General features: G+C 38.0%; 3 protein-coding genes across 4 annotated transcripts; 2 read left to right on the forward strand and 1 right to left on the reverse strand.

Annotated features, from left to right (window-relative positions):
* Window positions 1-806: 806 nt before the first annotated feature.
* Window positions 807-7,761, reverse strand: LOC137181641 (ADP-ribosylation factor 3). 2 transcript variants are annotated; one of them, XM_067587487.1, is made up of 5 exons: window positions 7,685-7,761; window positions 5,477-5,729; window positions 5,263-5,373; window positions 5,006-5,130; window positions 807-3,127 (listed from the first exon to the last, which is right to left on the reverse strand). In XM_067587487.1, exons 2-5 carry the CDS (start codon window positions 5,622-5,624, stop codon window positions 2,966-2,968), a joined length of 546 nt encoding a protein of 181 aa, XP_067443588.1. In that variant the 5' UTR covers window positions 5,625-5,729; window positions 7,685-7,761; the 3' UTR covers window positions 807-2,965. The 2 variants fall into 2 exon arrangements, with proteins under 2 accessions (XP_067443588.1, XP_067443589.1); XM_067587488.1 differs by lacking the exon at window positions 7,685-7,761 and adding an exon at window positions 7,510-7,663.
* A 4,047-nt stretch (window positions 7,762-11,808) lies between these two features.
* On the forward strand, window positions 11,809-15,986 carry fkbp11 (FKBP prolyl isomerase 11). Its single transcript, XM_067587485.1, has 6 exons — window positions 11,809-12,203; window positions 12,304-12,366; window positions 13,899-13,986; window positions 14,166-14,199; window positions 14,370-14,440; window positions 15,734-15,986. Exons 1-6 carry the CDS (start codon window positions 12,078-12,080, stop codon window positions 15,940-15,942), a joined length of 591 nt encoding a protein of 196 aa, XP_067443586.1. The 5' UTR covers window positions 11,809-12,077; the 3' UTR covers window positions 15,943-15,986.
* Window positions 15,987-18,264: 2,278 nt separating this feature from the next.
* On the forward strand, window positions 18,265-20,130 carry LOC137181642 (small ribosomal subunit protein eS26). Its single transcript, XM_067587489.1, has 4 exons — window positions 18,265-18,360; window positions 19,435-19,612; window positions 19,714-19,844; window positions 20,038-20,130. The coding sequence occupies exons 1-4, from the start codon at window positions 18,280-18,282 to the stop codon at window positions 20,071-20,073; spliced, it is 426 nt and encodes a 141-aa protein (XP_067443590.1). The 5' UTR covers window positions 18,265-18,279; the 3' UTR covers window positions 20,074-20,130.
* The last annotated feature ends 2,020 nt before the right edge of the window (window positions 20,131-22,150 follow it).

Consider the following 22,150-nt stretch of genomic DNA (forward strand, 5'->3'; position numbering starts at 1 on the left):
CAGTTTTTGACTAACACTTATAACTCAGTACTGAGTTCACTTCTTCAAAACTCTTCACACAGTTGACACAACAGAAGTCATCATCGACTAAATTGTAGATTACTTTTCATTACTTTGACACAAAATGCATTGAAGGACATCTTTCCAGATTCATAAAGTGCTTTCTCACTCACCAAAACTCTGTATATTTACAGTCCATGTTGCACATGCTCACATATTATTGTCAAAGCTGTTACATTTACATTCAAAAACCTACAAAATTACTGTAAATGTAAACTGCAATTCATTACATTTTGCTACATCTAAAAATAAATAGAAAATAGAAAATGAGCAACACTGAGCACCTCATTTCATTCCTTAATTAACTCCATGAAAGACTTGTGGACTAATTTGAATATTTTCCCATGTTTAGAAAATATAACTAGTTGTTTAAATTGAACTATTTTAAAAGTTTATTTATTCATTTTGTGTATTTCTTTATGTTTCTTTGACTGAAAATAACCAAATTTAAGGAGCATAAGTAAAAAAAATATGGTATTTGTCTTTTAAAAACAGACAATGTGGAACTTTAAATTATAAAATGTAAACTGTACTTTACTCATTCAGAGGACGTGACCTCTGTATCCTCACCGTCAGCCCTGCAGACATAACTCTTCACACTTTGAGCCACACAGATTGAACACTGCTGCTAAAGACTGTCCTCTTCTGGTAGAAGTTCATGACTGCAAGTCATCCATCACTTGTAAACATGAATACAGAGCATGAATATGTCCATCAGTAACATCACTCAAAGCTGACAAGACAGATCATACAGAAAATGGGTTTATTTGTAATACAGCAGGATTTTGTTGTCTTACATCACATACAGATGTCTCCGTGCATTCAGCATTGAAACATGGTCTTCACTGTTTTTAAATCTACTTGTGTAACTATAACGGTACAGAATGAATCATCAGAAGTATTTTTTTTATTTGTTTCTGCACTGATTATCATTGTTTCACAGACACAGTCTACATCAAAGTTTGTTTTTTTTTACACCCCCCTCCCCTCCTCACCCCCCAAAAAACTCCCAAAGAAATCTACCACCAAATATGTATCAAGTATACTGGCAAAACAAAATATACTAAAGGACAAAACCTTTGCCTAAACATCTTGAACTGTGGTGCAAAACCTGCCTTTTGAGGGCATAGAGAAATAAATCTGTAAATCATTCTTTATAGATAAATATATGTGACTCAAAATCAGAAGCAAACGAGCTGAGAGGAAATTAATTAGCAGTTTTTTTTTTACATCACTGAATATAAGGCCACAAAACCCAACTGATCAAACTCATGTTTTAACAATACAATAGATGCTGAATATGAACAATGGTACAATGGTGAACTGGTAAGTTGGTGGACATACAGACGGTTTTACTGTTACTGGTGTCGTACTATGTGAGTACCCATGTATGGCACAAAGAAAGAGTTTCATTGACGGTAGTGTGTGGGTTCTGCTGGTATCAGTGGTGATGCGGTAACTAGTCTGCTGTTCAGAGGTGAGTCGTGGATGAACCTTCACTAACAATAACACGGACATATTGATCTGCTTCCCCTGCTTTCTTTCAAACACTTCACTGAAATAAACAATGTGTGTGTCAAATAAATATAATTACAGCCATTTGTGGATTCATCAACAATATTCACATTCAGAAACATTATCAGGCAACAGAATCATCCCCTGATATGCAAGTAGAGACAAAAAACAACACAAGCGAGAGCAACCTGATGCAGTTTGAGTACTCACATGGACACACAAGAAGGCAGACAAGCAGCAGCTGTGCGGATCGTGTGTGTGTGTGTTGTGTTTAACCTATATGCTGCTTTCACATCAAAGACCATGTAGCATAAAGCTGACTATATTGCACTGTATTTAGCACATGTTGACACCTACAGAAGTTGGTGGTTTGGTTAAGTCCTGGCATCCTACAGTAAACAACACCAGAGCACGATCAGGGCAGTTAAAGAGTACAAATCGACAAACAGTGTCCATGCAGCTTTACAGAGGACAGAGAAGTATGCAAGAGCAGTCAGCGAGATCTACCGGGATGCATGCAGTTCAGGCAGTCAAGAACGTGTTGTGCGTTTTAAAATATTTAAAAAGGGCGGCTCAAGCGCTTCGGGGTGCCACGGAGGGGGGTAGAAACACGCCACAGATATCAAAAGATTTCCAAAATGGGGCAGTAAGAGGATGTGTGACAGAGAGATTCCAGTTCTGTTTTCTATTTCTGGTTCACAGAGTTGTTTATGATTAATGCTGTCTCGGCCGCTTGCACAAACACATACAGCATGCGTGCACGCTCAGACACACATGTACACACTTTATCTGAGTATCAAAGTGCCTCAGCATTGCTCACAAATTAAAAAGGGAGACTGAATTAAGTCTGTGGTGACATGAATCTGCCAGCTGTGATTGTTCTCAAACATGGCTCTCTGTTACCCCGCAGGGAAAGAAAAAAAAAAAAAAAACAGGAAGCGCGGCTGACACAGACGACACTTCTTTGCATGGACGACAGTTAAAAAAAAACATACGTCAACAAAGAGTCAAGCCGGTCTTTTTGCTGACACGATGGAGTCACACATGACTCAGTACAGCACCTATGACTAATGTACAGTACGATGCACCTAAAGACAAGAGGTGGACACGGGAAAAGCAAGAGTCTGCTGTGATTGCTTACGGTTAGTGTGCATTTGTGTGTGTGTGTGGTTAAATATGGACATGAGAATCTGTTTTCAATAAGCACTGAAAACCATCAGGAAACCATAACAGACTGAAAATGAAAACCCTAAAATCTCCCCCAAACCCCGAATCTTGCTTTGTACCTATCAACCGAACTCCCTTGTACTACGTATCCCGCGCCCCCCGTTCCCAAATGAAATAAAAAGCTGGACGGTTGTGGCTGCTGGTTTTCCCCCAGATTCTCTTCTTATTTCTTGTTCTTGAGTTGATTGGCCAGCCAATCAAGACCCTCGTAGAGGCCGTCGCCGCTGGTGGCGCAGGTGGCCTGGATGTACCAGTTGCGGTGGCGCAGGGAGTGTAAGCCCAACTTGTCTGTGATCTCGGCGGCGTTCATGGCGTTTGGTAAGTCCTATCAAAGAGGAAAGAGTTCAGATACTGCCCTTCAGTATATAGAAGTCAAAGGTTAGTGATAAAGCATGTGTGTGACAGCTGATGGCTTGTTTATTGTTTGGATTTAAGTATCTACGTTTGCACATGTGTACTTACTGTATATACAGTATACTGTACTGTGCACTGTGTGTGAAGTTGATTAATCAATGGACAGAATTTTTTATATTAATAATCGATTTATCGTTTTCCAAGCAAAAACACCAAAAGGTCTCTGGTTCCAGACTTTTAAATGTGAAGTCTGCTTTTCATAAATTAAAAGATGTTTGGGTCAATGATTGTATGTAAGACTTAATAAGCAATTTGAAGACATCAACTCCAAATTGTTTGGACTCTGGGAAACTGTGGAGGTTATTCTGAACTATTTTCTGACACTTCATAGACCAACAGTTAATCTATTAATCACAAAAAAATTGGCATATTAATTAATATTGAAGATAATCATTAGTTACAGTCCTATTGATCTGCATGCAGTTGTACAATAGAAATTTAAAACATAAACATTAAAGGAATAGTTTGACATACTCATGTCTGTCTGCTACATATAAAGCTGTCGCCAGCAGTCGCAAACAGCTAGCCTGATTCTGACTGACGATAACAAAATATGCCGACTGTACCAGCACCTCTAAAACTCACTTATTAACACATTCTGTCTTGTTTGTTTCATCTGTACCAAACCAAAACGTAACAATGACACACTATTGCTTCATCTGGCTGCAGGCAGCAGCTTTATATTTACTGGAAAGACAGAAGACTTACAACTCTTATTTCCCAAAATGTCTATCTATTCTTTTTAAGATCTAGTTAGTGATTAACCACAAAGCAAACAACCACCATTAGCAACAGAACAGAAGTGTATTATATGATAATACTAATACATTGTCAACTTAGTACAAAAGCTTGTTTAAAATCTTGCTAATGTATTATTCATCCACAGTGAAACTTTGTAATACGTGTATCGTTAAGAATGAATTATGTTGGAATAACGTTGAAAAGCAGAATGCTACATTTAATACTACATACAACTTTGTCAGCTTGGCAGCAGGACAGAATTAGATCATCTCTATCTACTAATTAATTAATGATTAGTCAATTAATTGATTAGTCAATAGATAAAAAATGTAACTGTTAACTATTTTAACAATGAATAAATTGTTTTACAAATGCTTTGAGCAAAAGCGCTTAAAAATTCTCTTTGAGTTTTGGACCATTGGTTTGACTCTACGATACATTTGAAGACATCACTTTGGAAATTGGGAAACTGTGACAGACATTTGTGACTGCTTTATGATATTACACAAAACCATTAATTCATTATTACTCAAGGAAATAACAGCCAGATTAATCAATATAGAAAATTGCATAAAGTTGCATAACCTCATTCACTACATTACTGATTGTTTTTCATTGTGACTGCTGTCATTACAGCAGCTGGAACTATTTCATGACTGCTTTAAAAATAATTCCCCATTCAACTGAGGCCAACTTCATTTTTAATTTCTTACCCTTTTTTTTGTATCTGTCTTCTCTATATCTTTTTTCACCTGTAAGCCATGAATTCTGAGAGCTACGATATACAATTTTGTTCTCTTTCTTGCATCAAATTGTAATTGTAAATGAAACTGTAATGAAAACTACATCACATCTCAACTTGTTTTCATCATTTACTGTAACAGTTAATATCATTTCTACACTTAGATTACAAACGATTACATCAGGTTGAAGGAGAAGTTGAATTTATTGCAGGGACAGAATGGGAGGTTGGGTTTTGTGGGTTTCTGTGTATTCATGTATATGTACTGTGTATTCACTAAGCATGTGTGTAGTTATGGTTTCTAACCTGCTTATTGGCGAACACGAGGAGCACCGCATCTCTCAGCTCATCCTCAGCCAGCATCCTCATCAGCTCTTCTCGTGCTTCGTTCACACGCTCTCTGTCATTACTGTCCACTACAAAGATCAGACCTGAAACAGTGAGAAGAACACAGGGCAAAGAAATAATAACGATCTAACAAAGTAAATTCTTTTCTGAAGAAGAAGAGGAGGGAAGTATTCCTCCATTAAGACTGGCGTTACCCTCTGATTAGCTCAGCTCACCCTGTGTGTTTTGAAAGTAGTGTCTCCAGAGGGGGCGGATCTTGTCCTGCCCACCCACGTCCCACACGGTGAAGCTGATGTTCTTGTACTCCACCGTCTCCACGTTAAACCCTGTCAACAAGAGCGAAGGTCATCCAACATGTAAAGTAAACTCGGTGGTGCATCATTAATGCGTGTGATGACATAACTAATGTTTCTTTGACAGCGCACATACCGATGGTTGGGATTGTGGTGACTATTTCCCCCAGTTTGAGCTTGTAGAGGATGGTAGTTTTTCCTGCAGCATCGAGCCCCACCATCAAGATCCTCATCTCCTTCTTTCCTATAAGGCTCTTCAGCAAATTCCCGAAAATGTTCCCCATGATTCGGATGAGCTTCTCACGCTTCGGTGTGCAGCTACAGTTACAATTCTAGACGCCTTTCTAAGAAGTTTCAGTAGTTCAGCAGTGATCGATTCAGAAGGAGGGCTGAAAAGAAACAGAACAAATAAACATTTAGTAATGATTTTATGTAGTTTCATATATGCAGTATAAGGCAAACAGCCAATGAATGATGCTGGTCTAAATAATTAACATGATTGAATAACGAGAGAATTATTAATAAACCAAACTGACCTTTGTTAAATTACAATGAAGGGAAATGTTCCAGCTCACCTTCTCTCACCTTTCTAAAAAAAACCCTACACCACCACCATGCCAGAACATCTCACTTCTACATGCACGCCCCGCGACAGGTGCAAGCTATGCTAATCGCCCACAGTCATCATCGCAGAGAGGGTGAAAGAGATGCATGTCAGTGCCATGACTCCAGGCTGCAGCACAATCTGTTCAGACCCTTCTCGCTGTTTTTCTCTCCTTCAAACGTTAGCCTGCAACAACGCCAAGGCCTCAGAGCAACACGCAAAATGTCCTACATTACCAGACCTGGCATGAACACATTCAATAAAAGACCAACCACTAGGCCACCTGGTTTAAAACAGATAGAGAGACATGAGAATAGGACATGTCTTCTCTAGGTCAGATCATGCCGAGAGTTACCTCAGAATATGTTAAAATGAAGTCTAGTCGTAAAAGTAGATGGCAATTATTCTAAATATTGTAAGTCCAGTCAAGTAAAGTTATATTTATATAGCACATGATCACAAATCACAAATTTGCTTAGACCTTCGGATGGGGGAAAACTCTTAAATGGGGAAAAAAGGGAGAAACCTCAGGAAGAGCAGGGGACAGATCTCTCTTCAAAGATGAGGAGGGATACACGACATACAGCATATATATGTGATAACAGTAAATATACAATATAGAGAAACAGACTGACAACATTATGTAAATTAACTGCAAATATATATGATGAATATGGATCAGAGAAAACGTCGAGCAACTTACAGCTGCAGCATTTTACTGTTAGGACCAACAAGAGGCCAAAAAAAAAAAAAAAACAGGGTAGGAGTAAAATTATATTTCCAGTTTCCAAATTTCACTTTAAGAGTAAAAACTGCACATTTTTCCCACTTTTTTAAAACACAATCAGCACAATCCACTTTGTTTGTTGAAAGTGAGATGTTATTAACTAATGTCTTCTGAATGTTCAAGCACATTTGTGAACATGTTGGTACACCCTGGAATATGTGAAAAAAAACCCACAATGATCACACATACCCAGTCTGAATCTGACTATTTTTCTCCCAGTGTGGAGAAGAAAAAAGGGTGGTTGAATTTATATGTTTAATATGTATCTAAGGCATCCTAATCATGTGAGCTTTATTGAGTTAACCATCCTACATCAACAGTGAGGGATGCAGAGGATAAACAGTGGGATGATAATAAAGAATAAAAACAAATAAAGTAGATGTGAGGCTCGCTGCAGCCCTGTCCATGGTGCTGAAGAGGATCACCGCACTGTCACCGCCTGGCACCAGCTCCTCTCTTCACCCAGCTATGTTTATTGATAACATACACAAATAAATGGAGATTTAACGCTAGCTGGGAGCAGGGCCGGTGTGATAATGTTAATTCAGCTCCGGGTGACTCAGGTTAGCTCCGTTAGCCGGAGGATGCTACGATAGGTGACGTTACAGCCATCGGCCCAAGCACATTTCTCCGCTTTATCCAGCAATAAACACCTAATTTCGCCACTAAAGCTCAACAATTTCCTCATTATCGCATTTATTATAAACCAATTTATCAGTATAGTTCAGCTTTTAATCGCAGAATCGATGAGACATTCATCCATCCATCCGCTCCTCACCTCAGCGGGCATTCTGCTGTCAGCGAGCCGTCCGCCGCTGCTTCAGCCCCGGACAACGCTGAGGCCACACAACCCGCCACAGAACAGCCAACACAACACACTATTATTTCATCCACTGCTGCCACTTATACATGTATATTATCGGGTTAATGGTGGTGTCAGTATCCTCACTTACCTTCAGCTGAGTAGTCCTCTAGCTTACTATATGTCTCACGATATTTTCCGGGGGGACAACTCAGCAGGAAACGAGATATCGCGAGATTAGGGTGTCAAAACCAAACCAAGATTTAATACAGCTTGTTTTTTGTCAGTTTGTTGAGAATTTGGTACATTTCTTTTGGAACAATGTCACCTCAGTCTTGCTTTTGTCTTAGAAAATGCACAGTAATATTTTATGTGTAATAAACAGGGGCTGCAAAATGAATGGAAAGGGACTCTCTTAGTCCATTATTTCATGTCATATCTGTCTACCCATACAAGACTCAAACAACCCTTCAGATATCCTTTTTTACTGATTAATTATAGACTCATCTACACCAGAATTACAGGTTTTAGGCAGCTGATCGTGATGGCAGCTGTCATAGCCAATTTTTGGTCCATCCACACAGGTGATTCCACTTATTTTGGCTGATCAGTGCTCTTGTACAGACTTTGACTGACATCTGACGGTGGGATAAATGTCCTTCATAATTCTTATCTATACATGGAATCCAGTGGCCTCATATAATTCCCAGCATAGCTCTGCCCACTGACAACCATATGAGCAGAGGTCTAATCAGCCAGAAACGCCACACCGCTTGTGTGGGGGCTTTAACTCTCTATAGGAAAACTTGGCAGCAACACTTGGCAGCTTCATGTCAGTTTTTATAGAAACCAACCAGTACTCCTGCTCTGGAAAACTCTGCCCCAGGCTCGCTGTGAGTCAGTTAGTTTGTGTTGATTTGATTAAAAATAAACTTATTTAGGAAAATGCGACTTTGAGCTCTGTATCAAATGAAATAACACAAGTTTTAAAATTAGATTTTGACACCTGAGCCCCTCTAAGAGCCAAGATGTCAAGGTTATGTAAAAATGTAGCACCTGTGTGTGTTATATTGCGTTTGCAATGGATCAAATGAAAACAGACTCATTTCCACACAGTAAATCTGGGGTCGTTGGGGCCCCTGAGGGTCTGTGGCCTTGGGGCAGCTGCCCTCTTTGCCCTGTTGGTAACAACAGATAAATCATAAACATGCTGATTTATCTAACCTAAATCTATTTTATCTTATTATTTTTTATTTATTATTATTATCAAGTGTGTTTTATTTTCCATCTTATAAATATTTACATGTTTTTATGTTCATTTTAGGTTTATTTTTTCATGTGAAGCACTTGGTGCAGGTAGTTTCTAGTAAACTTACATGTTCTTAAACATTTTTATAAAAGGATTCCTCGTGACATTACATAATTGGAAACCACTTTTCCAGTGGTGTAATGTAGTCGTTCATATCATATTTTTAAAATAAACCAAATAAAGTTGCAGGATTCGTTCACAAAGGAGTCACGATACCAAATGCTGAAGAATCATGATCTTCCCTCATTCAGGAGTTTCTCCCAGAGATGAAAAGCTACACGATTCCTTCACATAATTTTAATTAACTATTAATTATTAATTAACAGTATGCTAATTAGCAACAAGTTCAGCAAATAAATTGGAAATTAACTGGAACTACAAGCATTTTTTTGTAATTGTACTTAATGTAAATGCTACAGAAACTGACTGTTATAAAGTTCCTGTTATATGTGGGAACTTATTGGGTTTTCAGGAAATGGTGAAATGATTTTCAGCATTGCATAACATGTGTTGCTCTTCAAAAAGAAAGAGGTTTCTAAATTGAAGAATTTGTTGCATGATCACTGGTATAAAATACTGCATGAATGGTAGAGAACAGTTCAGCATGACATAGTCCTGATTTATGATGTAATATGACTCATTGTGAAAGGTCAGATCATAATGACATCTATTACTGGCTATTACCTCAGAGAATCTGTAACCTTTCCACTAAAATCTAATAAAACCTACTAAAACGATACCTAAGAGCCGTTTGATGCAGTGGTTGGATATGACAGTGAGACTTTATCATACATTTAAAAGAACACTGTGGTTTTAGTAACATACACTTCTCTAGTTCTGGGTTCCGAGGGAGGAAGCAGGTTTTATCTTTGGTTTGTGCACAAAAGTGAGTCAGTAATTTCTATTTCAGTTCTGCACAGTATTAAGTACTATTCTTGATCGTTCACCAATTTCTAGTTCCTGTAAATTCCTATTCACCAGTGTGTTAAGGTCAGATGAACTGACTTCTTGTGCAAAAATACCATAATGCAGCATGTTTAATATTACCAGGCAAACTGTCAATTTGGCACGTATGACTCCAAGTTTGAGATTTTCAAGGGTGACAGAAGGAGAGAGAAGGAATTTGTTAAAAGAAGAGACTCCCCATTTACACCAATTCGTATTTTGCTTCTTTCTCTTGAGGCTGTCATAACTTTTTTATTTTTCATGAAGTCTAAGACATAAATTCTATTGAGAAAAAAAAAAGAATATGATAAAAATGTATCAATATGTTGATCTGAGTTTGTGCTGAGTTGGCCTACAGATTTTTAAAAAAAGGGAAAATGTAAGGTGATTGTTCTCTCAGGCTGTTTCTATAGATTTATGTACACTTGTGGTTCAGAAATGTGCATACAAAGTGTTGTTACGTTTCTAAACTGCAGGTTAGATGACATAGCTTCCTTGAATGACGCATGTGCTAATTAGGTTAGGCCTATATTCTTTTCTTTCCTTCTGCCTTTTTGTCATCACAGCTATGCTTCATATCTGACTTGATGACATTTAATAACCCTGTAACAAGTCCCTGAGGATTTGTGTCTGACAGTGCTCATACATTTCACTGAAACTAAAAATAAGTGATGAAAGTGAGTTATAGGTGAAGAAAACCTGGTAAGAAACCTGTTCTTACTGGATATAAGAAATATATAAGAATCATATGCAGTATGCTGCTGAATATACATTAACTAACTTTGAATTTGCCCAATATGTGTTTTTGGTTACTTGTGTAAACATTTTCATTTCAGTTTTTGGACTTAAATTGGTTATTTAGTGACATAAAATTGAATTTTCACACTGTTCCCCACGATGTTTATTTTATTTTGCTGTTGCTGTGCAGCGTTTTAATCAATATCTGATATTGTTCAAGTATGAACAGCACAATAAACATCACATAATATGTATGCATGTCTCAAAATGATGGCAACCAAATATCCATCTTTAGAGTACAATTAAGTGATCATTGATCACAGGTGTCAAAAATTGGAATGCAAAACAATATGATAAGATATGGTACATAGTTACATAGTGGAGCATTCTGCCTGTTATTTCAGTTTATTTTGTGCTTTAGTTGTGGATAGAGAACGAATAAATTAGCAGTTAATGAAATTACAATAAATGAATACCAACATGGTAACTCTGGGGCCCCAGAACAGTTGCAGTTTACCGGGTTGGGAATAAAATAACAGTGTGTTGTATTAAATATCTATGAAAAGGGACATAAGCATGTAAGATAACACATCACATTAATTTACAATGTCTAAAAATAGATGGGCAACATTTACAGTTTAGTTATATGATTTGAATGCCTTGAAAACATATTTTCTCAACCAGATTCTCGCTCCCACATGAAAGCAACATTTTCTTCTGAAGTTAGAACAGTCTTGATTATTTATTTAGCTGTTTATCATTGTGTCCTCATTGCTATCCTCACTGGTTTGAGTGTACAGAGTTTATATTTATATTTCCACGCAACAGCCAAAGTTTAGCCATATTTGAATCAAAATTTTTGTCTAACAGCACCGACACAGTCCTGATGATGAAGCAGATTAGCTGAGTTTCTGCTTGTTAAACTCATAAAAGATCATGACTGATAATGTTTTTTTCTGAACTTGAACTTAAACTGTTACATTTTTAGCCACGAGCATTAATGGTTATGGAGAAATACTTTCTTAAAAAACAAGTTTTTAGGGGCTCTAATCAATAGATTCTGTTAATAGCATACATGACATTACTTGAAACTGGTTTCTCTATCAATATTCATATTTCTGCAGCCAGGATCACTGGGCTAATGGGGGGAACTAGCAGCTACGTGGCGTCTATGCAGCCGGCTTTAACCGGCATGTCTGCTCCTGACAGGCTCCACATGAAGGAGCCCTGGGGCCGGAGGAGAAGCTGCACAACAGCGCCCTCCAGCGCCTGAAGAGCGCCGTTTCCGCTTCCCACCCCCCGGCAGCCTGATGGGATGCTGGCGGAATGTTTGAGGCGGGCTCTTCAGAGAGACCCAGGTGTTGGGACAACGTCCACGGGCAGCTAGTCCTTATCGCTCCAGTATTATAACACATCAGCATTACCCGGTGCTGAGCCATTTTGGACACAGGGGTCGACCGGCAGACTGTGCAGCTCGGCTCTGTCTCTGTCTCTTTCTCTTTCTCTCTTCGCTGCTGTGTGTGGAAGAAGAAGTCCACACGGAAGAGGTTGGATGGCAGCTCTTTTCCAGAAGTTCACAATGAAGACCGGCGTCTGCCTGCTGCTGCTCGCCGTTTTCATCTGCGGAGTCGCGCTGGGCGAAGAAAATGCAGCCGAGGAGGTGCAGGTGGAGGTGTTGGTGAGTGTGTCACAACAATGTAACGCAGACACAATGCAGCTGTAACACACCGACAAATATACACGCAACAGTGTTAACAATTTCACTCTTCTGACCCAAGGTGAAACCCGAAACTTGCTCCACACTTTCCAGTATGGGAGACACGCTGCAAATACATTACACGGTAAGACAAAGACACAACACGTTTATTTATTGTCCATTGTGTGTCTGGTGAAACGTATCCAGACAGTTATGTGTGCATTATTACAACGATTGTAAGTGAAACCGGCCCAGCTGATGACGAACGCAGTTGTTGTCTATGTGGCACCGTCTGCATGAACCATGTGGGCACCGCTGTGTTTGTGCATTTTACTGACTCCGAATAACAAACAGCTGGTTCAGATGTCACGCTGATGAGCAATCACGGGACAGATTGTGGTTTTCAGTTTCTATAGCTTTATCTCGTGGATCGCTACTGCTTTTTTACTATGGAGTGATGGGGCGGTGCAACACGTCAGCAATACCAGCCCTGTCACTGGGGGAGAAGCACAACCAGTTCACCCATGAACACTGGAGGCTCGAGGTTTTTTTTTTCCAGCTCTCACACATGTTGATCTGCAGGAACTTAAAAACTCAGTTTTATGATTTGAATTTCAGCTGTAAGGCACAACAAACATGTCATACACCGCATACAGTGTGAACAAAAGAACATGAGTAGTGAGATATGCTGTGTATATTTTTGATTATTGTTTAATTTCCTATCAGTTGAACTACTTTTTTTGGGGTCCATACTGAAAATATACAAGTGTAATCAAGAAAAGGTTTACATAGAGACTACATGAAGTGGATTATACAGTTACAATATCACTATTATAACTAACATAATAAAATAGTGAACTAATTCACTTCTATTAGGCACGTGAGGCTGAAAACGTACAGTATGCTGTACTGCTACGGTTGCTGGAACTTTTTTTGTTTCTTTGGTTCTTATTTTTAACATATTGGACGACTGCATGTCCTTCTCAGTGCACCTCTCCCTAATAAAGTATCAATTAAGAGTCTGATGAGGCCCAGAGAGCTTTGTAATTGATAATTAACCCTTAATGATTCAGGTCGTTTGGTTAAACAAATTACATGTAAGACTATTACTGCTTTGTTTATTCTATGTTCATTTATTGGTTTATTTAACAGAGACAATGCATATTAATGAACATTGCTGCAAATGCACCAGCGTTAGCCAAGAGGCTATTTTTCATCTGTAACCCTAAACAGATGTTACAGAGTCAACCTAAAAAAGAATATAAGATTTAAAATAACAACGTTATTGAGATCATTTATAAACATGCAGAGCAAGAATAGAATAGAATATTAATGTTAGGACATTATACTAAATTATCAGGTACTAATTAAAACACAACCAATAATATTTGTCAGTTTACTTGCACCTACTCTTCATTTTTAACTTTAAGATTTGCACAGTGAGCATTTTAATATGTTTTTATGCTAAAATATAAGTCATACACAATTTATACTTACTGTATATTTATACAACAGTATATTTTTATGTGTTGTAACTCAGAGTCTATGTCAGAAACACGATATTTTCATTTTTTCTTTTTAAAAAAAAGGATGCAGCAACTAACTGGTAATGACGCGTAAACACACTAAGTTCATGTCATCATTTCTCACCTCTTGTTTTTTTTTTTTACTGACCAGGGTAAACTGATGGATGGAAAGGTGATCGACTCATCACTATCTCGGGATCCTCTTGTTGTTGAGCTGGGGAAGAGGACAGTTATTGCTGGTAAATTAAACAGTTAGTCTTTGTGTGCCGGCTGTGTTACTCAATCAGTGACACTTTGATTTGGTTACATTGAGGAAATGACTGCAGCTTATTGTGCAGCCGGGAATATGCTCTCTTTGCTGATTGATTCTCTCTCTCTTGCTCTCTCTCTCGCTCCCTGTGTGTGACTTTCTTATCAGGTCTGGAGCAAAGCTTGATTGGCGTGTGTGAAGGGTAAGTGAAAAGTACAGGTCCATTGTGACGAAAGGGCTTAACGATTCTTTGAATAGCTGCGTGCAGTCATGAATCAACTTCAAAACACAGCACGGTTAATGGTTTTATGATGGAATGAGAGAAACGCTTCCTCAGTAAATGTGTTTTGTATTTCTCATTCTCTCATTCAGGCAAAAAATCAAAGCCACTATCCCATCTCACCTTGCATACGGGAAGAAAGGCTACCCTCCTACGATTCCAGGTACTGTACACATGGTTTGATCAACACCACACATACTGTAGACAACCTCACAAGACTGGGTGATATGGTTAAAACCAACATCACAGTGTCAATAAGAATGTTTTTTATATCCATATATATATAATATTAATGCACATGTGTGCAAAATAAATAGAATAGTCAAATTAGTGTTGAATTCAGTGAACTCTGCTCCATTACTACAGTATATATTTACAGAAAGTCACATTTCTGTAGATACTGGAGGTTAATGTTTGCACGGTGCAGCTCTACACGACTACACAAGTATGATCACATACATTTAACATTGGCACTATCACAGGGGTGACCTGGTAGCCTACTGGTTAAGACACATGTACCTGCAGAGTCCACAGTTTGGTTCCAGATGTGAACCTTTGTTGCAGGTCATACCTCTCTCTCTCTCTGACTCCACATGTTTCCTGTCCCTCTCTGCACTTTCAACTGTCAAATAAAGGCAAATATGCCAAACAAACAGAAATAACATTAGCACAATCACACTGAACATTTGTTGAAGGATAAGGTTGGTGTTACTCTATATTATTCTAATTATCCACAAATGGGTAAAAGAACAAACAAAAACAAAACCAACAAATATATATTACGAAATCTCTCTGTACTTTCTGACTTCCCTGTCTGTGGCACTCAGCCCCGTCTGCTGCTGTTGAAGATGTTGATCTTTAATAATGCACAACTACTGTATAGTATCATTTATTTTTTTTTAAAAAAAAACAGTCTCAGTAATTTACAAAACCACGTGGGCACTGTAGTTTTAAACAAACGTTACTCAAACAGGAGTAAAGAGTGCATTGGTTGGGGACTATTTTCAGGTGCGGATTAATACACACTAATGAGTTTTTACAGCAGCAGGACAGTGTATGTGCTCATATTCATTGTACAAAAGACACCTCACCCAGTGCAACACTGGTTCATTTATGTACTTTTAGTAGTTTTTTGAGTACAATGAAGCTCTATAGAAATAGAAGAATAAGCTATGAGGCGTTAGCTTCACAGACTTATTAACAGGATCAGTTTATTGTTGGTTTTGTTTTTTTTCATGAGATTTGAAAATACATAAAATATCACCAGTCGTCCTTTAAAAGTATGCCAGTGACTGTTTTTTTTCCCTCCACTTTTTTAGATGTTATGTTATATTTTATATCCTTATTTATTTACATATAAATACAATAGATATACAGACAGGTGACATATTAAAGGAAACAAACTAATTAATACCTGATGTGACAAAACGTTGACTGTGTTCTTGATTCGTCCCAGGTGATGCTGCTCTTGAGTTCGAGGTGGAGGTGATCTCACTGACACAGCAGACGCCTTGGCAGAAAATGGTCAACGATGTGTTGCCCCTCGTATGTTTGGCGCTGGTACCCACTCTGCTCGGCTTGGTGGGACTTTACCTCTACAATAAGGCCAACGCTCAGAAGCCTAACAAAAAGAAGGCAAAGGACAAGAAGAGCAAGAAGAAATAAGGACAAGGGCAATGAACTATTTAAATAAAAATTTTTAAATGTAATTTGTTTTTTCTCATCTTTATTTAGTAAAAAATGTGGTTTTGACAGGTGTAGTAAGACCTGGAATTAAAGTCTCTTGAAAATTCAGCTGTTATCTTTAGAGTTCAGTGTGTGTTGTAACAGCTTTGGTAACAGTGATGTTTGTACTGTCTGTAGAGGCTGGATCAATGATGGTGATGTGAGACATCATGTGCAGGTGTTTGCCAAGAGTTTCATCACTGACAGAAAAGACAGAAAAAGAGAAGTTGCAGCTTCACAAACTTGAAGAACTTGCAGCTGATGTGACAGATCGAGTGTAGAAATGGCTGCACCCTTATGATAGTGCTGTACAATTAATCACTCAAACTGATGAGGTAAATACAATTTAAGCAACAGTTATGCTGCATATTACAGGACTGCAGAATTATAAACTGTCTCTGCTCCTTCACCTTTACCAGAGACAGCACAAGCAAAAGTAACAAGATGTTACTTAACAGGACATTGTGTAAAAGTGCAAGGATGCTTCACCAACAATAGCTCAAACTAGCCTTGGACAGACTCTTTTCTTTGGATGTTTTGTAACTATTGAATAACTGTAAAGACCTGCTTTATCATAACCAGGCAAAGGGCAGAACATTTAGAAAGCACACACGTGAAGAACAGCATGACTAATCAGGAGGAGAGTCAAGTGTTACCAAGAGATTTTTTTGGAGATGATAGGAGCATCATCTGAGTGGATTCACTCACTAAACTGCTTGATATTTTTAGTTAGACCAGCAGAAGACACCAACAAAATAAATAAGAATAATGCTAACTGTTTATAGATTTGTCTAAAATAATGCAGCTGCTTATCTGCAGCTATTTCCTCTGTGTGTCAATCTCTTGAGCACAATATTGTCATTTGGGAGGAAAGGGACCGAAGAGCAATCCGGCCTATGTGGCTGTGTTTACATTGAGAAAGTTGGATGCATCCACTTGACAGTCTAGCTAAAGATGAGAGAGAAACATCAGAGACTCATGTAAGAAGGAATGGACAAAAACTGTCCCCATGTCGTGAAGATCTGTTGTCAAATTGGGTAAAAACCTTTGTTCCTAAAAGTTCCTTTGCTTTGATATTGTCATGAGCACTGGTAATAGATAAACTCTGATGCAGTGCCATCCAGTGGTCTCTTATTGGATGTAGATTTGTAGTTGAGGATTGAGGAAACCACACACACATTAACCTCAGATAAACTCTTGACCAATACTATACAAGAAATGTTAAATGCAAAAGATATTATAATACAATATTGGTGTTTTTTTTTTTGCATGTTTTATCCTCTTGATTTGTTTGCACTTGGCTATCTACAGATTTTATTATTAGTTTTTTTTTCTCTTTTTTTTGCACCATAACATCCACATCACCAACATTGTATATTATGGACAGTAATACTTAATGCAGACATAATATGCATGTAATTATCCATGAATGGCAAAGCAAACAGCAAAATAAGGAGATTTTAAGGAGTGATGGTGAGAGGGGAAAACCACCTGCCATGTTCCTTATTCCTACAAATATATCATCCGTTCTTTCCATCTTGCTGTGTATGAATAATTTCTCAATCTTAGTATGAAAGTCAGTCCGTCCATCTAATGAATCTATTTGATGATTTCAAGCCAGTTATCTACTGTTGGTCGCTCGACCATTTATGTTTTATTCTCTTAACTATAAAATCACTTACATTACTGCCAATATCTTCAAGGCATACCATAGAATTTTAGATTTTTTCCTTTTCCCTGCCTTTGGTTTCATTTTCACAAGGTGTGACGATTAACTTGCAGACCTAAAACTTGCTTGAGTTAGTTTATACATGGCAGTGAAGATTATATGATTATAATTTCCCTCAAAGTTACATTAATGTTTTGTGTTAATGCATGCTGTCCTTACATTACCACCAAGACCACTGTTTCCTGAGGCAGTTTATCTAACTCAAGTTTCAAGTGATTTTTTTTTAACAACTTTACCAATATTTTACCATTTTATGTATCTAAAGCTTTGCCAAGCAATGTGCATGACAATATAACAAACACAAAATAAAGGATAGGTTCTCTCGGATTAATGGAGGGACTGAACTCCGCTCACTAGGGTGACGCCTGGCTGCTGTCAGAGCATCTAACTATTCACACTAATATCCTTCCGCGATTAAAAATCATAATGTATTTATTTTACATTTAAAAACATGTACATTATTTATATTTTATATTTGTTCAAATAATAGTAGTAAAACAAAGAATCGAAGACCTTTTATTTGTGATTTAAAAAAAAAAAAAAAAAAGATGTCGAGGGCGGAGCGGAATTGCGCTACTTCTCGCGGTGCAACCTCTTCCGGTCCTCTTTCCAGCTTCCCGTGCAACATGGTGAGTTCGTGACTGGGGCGGCCGCTCGGCAAAAACAGAATAAACTGGCATTTTATTCGAATAATCACACATAATCAGCCCTTATTGTGTATTTTAATCACACAGCTCAACCACAATGTAGGAAGTTGTTGGTAGATGTTACTCTAAATGATTAAAAAATTAGTCTGGGCCTAATGCTAGCAGTTAGCAGGCTAACCGTTTTGTGCATGTGTTCATGTGGTAACGTACATGTTAATGTTAATGTGCGTAGAAACAAGCAAAGTAGTTAAGATTAAGATACACATTTTAGTTTCTCACGATGTTAATTAATACAGAATGTAAAATAACTAGGTGGAAAAACATGAAATATCTATAAAATATGTGTTGTAATGGTAGCCGGGTCGAAACCCCGCAGCCATCCTGCGCTGTTGATGCTCCTCTCATGTATTTAGCCTAATTAAACACAGTAATAAAACTAATGAATTATAGTCACTCTACCAAAGAGTGATTCGCAGAACCTCCTAAACGACAGCATTGGCATTATTTTAGTGGTATTGTGAATTGCACCTTCAAGTGTTATGAGTTTTTAACTGCATATGTTGAAAGATCGATATTGAAAATGTACGGTAACAAATCATGAATGTCGAAAGTAACGCAAAATGTCTTATAAACGTTGAATTGACGAGCAAATTACAACATTTGTGAGTGTTACAGACGTTTCAGCATAAAGTGATTGACTTTGTGGTCAGTTAAGTTTTGTCACTGGGGCTGGTTATTGTTGGACATTTGTGAAATTGTAAGGGATACGTAGATATTTGTAAGATAAGATTTTCTGAGTAATACTTTTAATCATTCATGTTGTCTCAACACAAGCAGCTCCACAGTAGTAGCATTAGAAATAGAAACGGTCTCAATTGGATATATAATAACTCAAATCAAACTCTCCAGGCATTGGATGCCATCTCCTGTTATGTGGCTGTTTTTGATGCACTTGACACATTTCAGCTGATAGAAAAAACGTGTGGTTCATTACCTAATTCCATGTTGTTAGGCTGTAATTTGTAGTTTTTTTAAGTGTTGCCTTTTGCCTTACAGACAAAGAAGAGGAGGAATAACGGTCGCGCTAAGAAGGGCCGTGGGCATGTGCAGCCCATTCGCTGCACCAACTGTGCCCGTTGTGTCCCCAAGGACAAGGCCATCAAGAAGTTTGTGATCAGGAACATTGTGGAGGCAGCAGCCGTGAGAGACATCTCAGAGGCCAGCGTCTTTGACTGTAAGTACATTATTTCCCCCACATCAAAAATGTCAGTCTGTGCATTTTCCTCTCGTTGCGCGTCCTCATCTGTACCTTTCTCCCCTGTGTCTACTCTACAGCGTATGTTCTGCCCAAGCTCTACGTGAAACTGCACTACTGTGTCAGCTGTGCCATCCACAGTAAGGTGGTGAGGAACCGCTCCTGTGAGGCCAGGAAAGACCGTACCCCGCCACCCAGGTTCAGGCCCACTGTGAGTACTATCCACAACACTACCCTCTGTTAACTGTCACATCTGCTCAGTGTAGCGCTACAAGATCCACAGCACCAGTTTACTTAATATATACCGTTTTCAGTGGATAAGTTATATCTGTGCTTTACAGGTTATTGATAATCAGTGAGATCCAACATTAATCTAAAACTTTTTTTTATGTTCTGTTTTTCAGGCTGGTGCACCAAGAGCTCCTCCGAAGCCAATGTAAAGCAGAATTTGAACATGCTGTACATCTGACGAATAAATTGAAAAGTCTTTACAAAAACTTAAAGTGTACGGCTCATTATTCTTAACTAACCATGTGTTGTAGTTGTAGGAAAAACAGGCCTGTCAAGTATTTTATTTGGAATAGACTCTTACAGTACAAAACTTACAGTAGTTTTAAGATCGAATTACGCAAATGCATAATTACATGATACATTTAAAAAGGCTCTGCAGTTAAAGCGATATCAGACCATTTACAAGAGTCGAAAGGTTAACGAAGAGTGAAACTGAAGGGAACAAATAGTGCAACAAGGAAAACTTCAAAAGTAAAACATTTGAACACAATATTTCAAAAGTTTTTTTTTTTTTGTTTTTTTTTTTTCTCAAGTAAAGTCAAGGATTCGTCTTCATTTGGTTGTCCTTAAGACTAGAATGGAAAGGTTGGTTGAGGCGCAAACAGCATTGGTACCACATGCATCAGGTTTAGAAGCACATTACTGTCAGTGTAGCACAAAATAAAAATCTACACCCACATTCTCAACTTGTGAAGGGGAAAGAAGGCTGAACCTTTTCATCTCTGTTTGATGCAGAACTTGCAGCTTAAATACAACTTCGGCAGAGGATGAACTAAATTGTGGACTGGTGCAAGCTCTTACATTTTTGTATGACATTAGTGACTCTGAAAGTCAAAAGGGCTTAGGGTTCAGGTCAACAGGAAGTCTTTGGCTTTTAGCAGTCAGCATCAAAGTCCTTTTCTCTTGATGGATCTATGGTCAACTGATAGTAAAAATGATTTATTCTGGCCAGGGTCACTGACTGCTGGGGGTTTTACGTCTACAGCTGTTGGTAAGATTTACAAGATATGGCCAAAATAATGTGGAGTCTTGTGTAATGTCCGCATTTGCACCACAGGATTAAGAGTTAGGAGAGGGAAAAGCTTTACATGTAAAAATGTAAGAATTTCAACTGAGAAAAAAAAATGCTGAGAAGATCTCAGGCCAAAGGCACAATAGCAAAGTACTACACAGAAATCAAACCAGCTGAGGAAGTACCACACCAGGGCCTCTTTATAGATGCTAATCGTTGCCTAAATCAAGAATATACACAGTGGATTGGAGAGCAAGAAGTAATCAAAGCTTTTTTTGCCCATGCAAACTGACATGACAATTTCATTGATTTGCAATGACAACTTTGGTGTCAAGTTATTGTTTATCATTTACGTCACATTGTAAAGAGCAGGAAACTGGATTTTAGGAGTCTCAACAAGATAACAGTATTAATTGTTGGTATTAAGGCAAGATAATTAGATTAAATGAAACAATAACTTGGGGAGAGAAACTTTTAGCATTGCCTACTTAGGTTTGTGTTTGTGTACTAGTGAACAGATCACCACAGTGCATTGTGCCTTTCTTTTAAGTCTCATACAACAATATGCACTAAAGCCAACTTTCTAATCATCAAATAAGTGTGGCTTCACTTTTGAGAACAATTATTAAAACATAAGTAAACTTAGGTAAACATTTACATTTATTTTTAAAGTGAAACCCCAAATGATATTTTCTAAATGTCTCCTGCAAAACTAAACGGAGAAACTCCTGGAAAACCAAGACTGTTTTTATCATCAACTGACAGAACAATGAAAAGAGGAATTTTACCTTGCAGTTTCTTCCTAATTCACACTGCATAAACAAATCTAGTCATATGTTTCCATTTTACAACTAATAGTGAAAAGTATTTAACAGCAGGAGGTGGCGGTTCTTTGGCTCAGTCACGGAGGAACCGTATCTGGTGCTATACAGAACCACACTCATGATGACCTAAAACTAATCTGAAAACAAAGTACTTTCTAAATTCCTCTTCATAAAAACATTGTGTTCAATCACTAAATGATCATTTAGAGTCTTTCCGTGTAGCCTGCAAAGGACCCCTGAAAAGCAGCATTTCTTGAAGCCAAAAGGATCTAAACTTTAAAACCTTCATGAAATGAAATCAAAATATCAGTTCTGATAAACATACAGGGAAGATCTTACTCATCTAGTCATTTTTCTACACCACACAAAAGTTTATGGGCTCAAGTCAAG

The sequence above is a fragment of the Thunnus thynnus genome, chromosome 4, assembly GCF_963924715.1.
Source record: "Thunnus thynnus chromosome 4, fThuThy2.1, whole genome shotgun sequence".
In the NCBI taxonomy this organism is placed as follows: domain Eukaryota; kingdom Metazoa; phylum Chordata; class Actinopteri; order Scombriformes; family Scombridae; genus Thunnus; species Thunnus thynnus.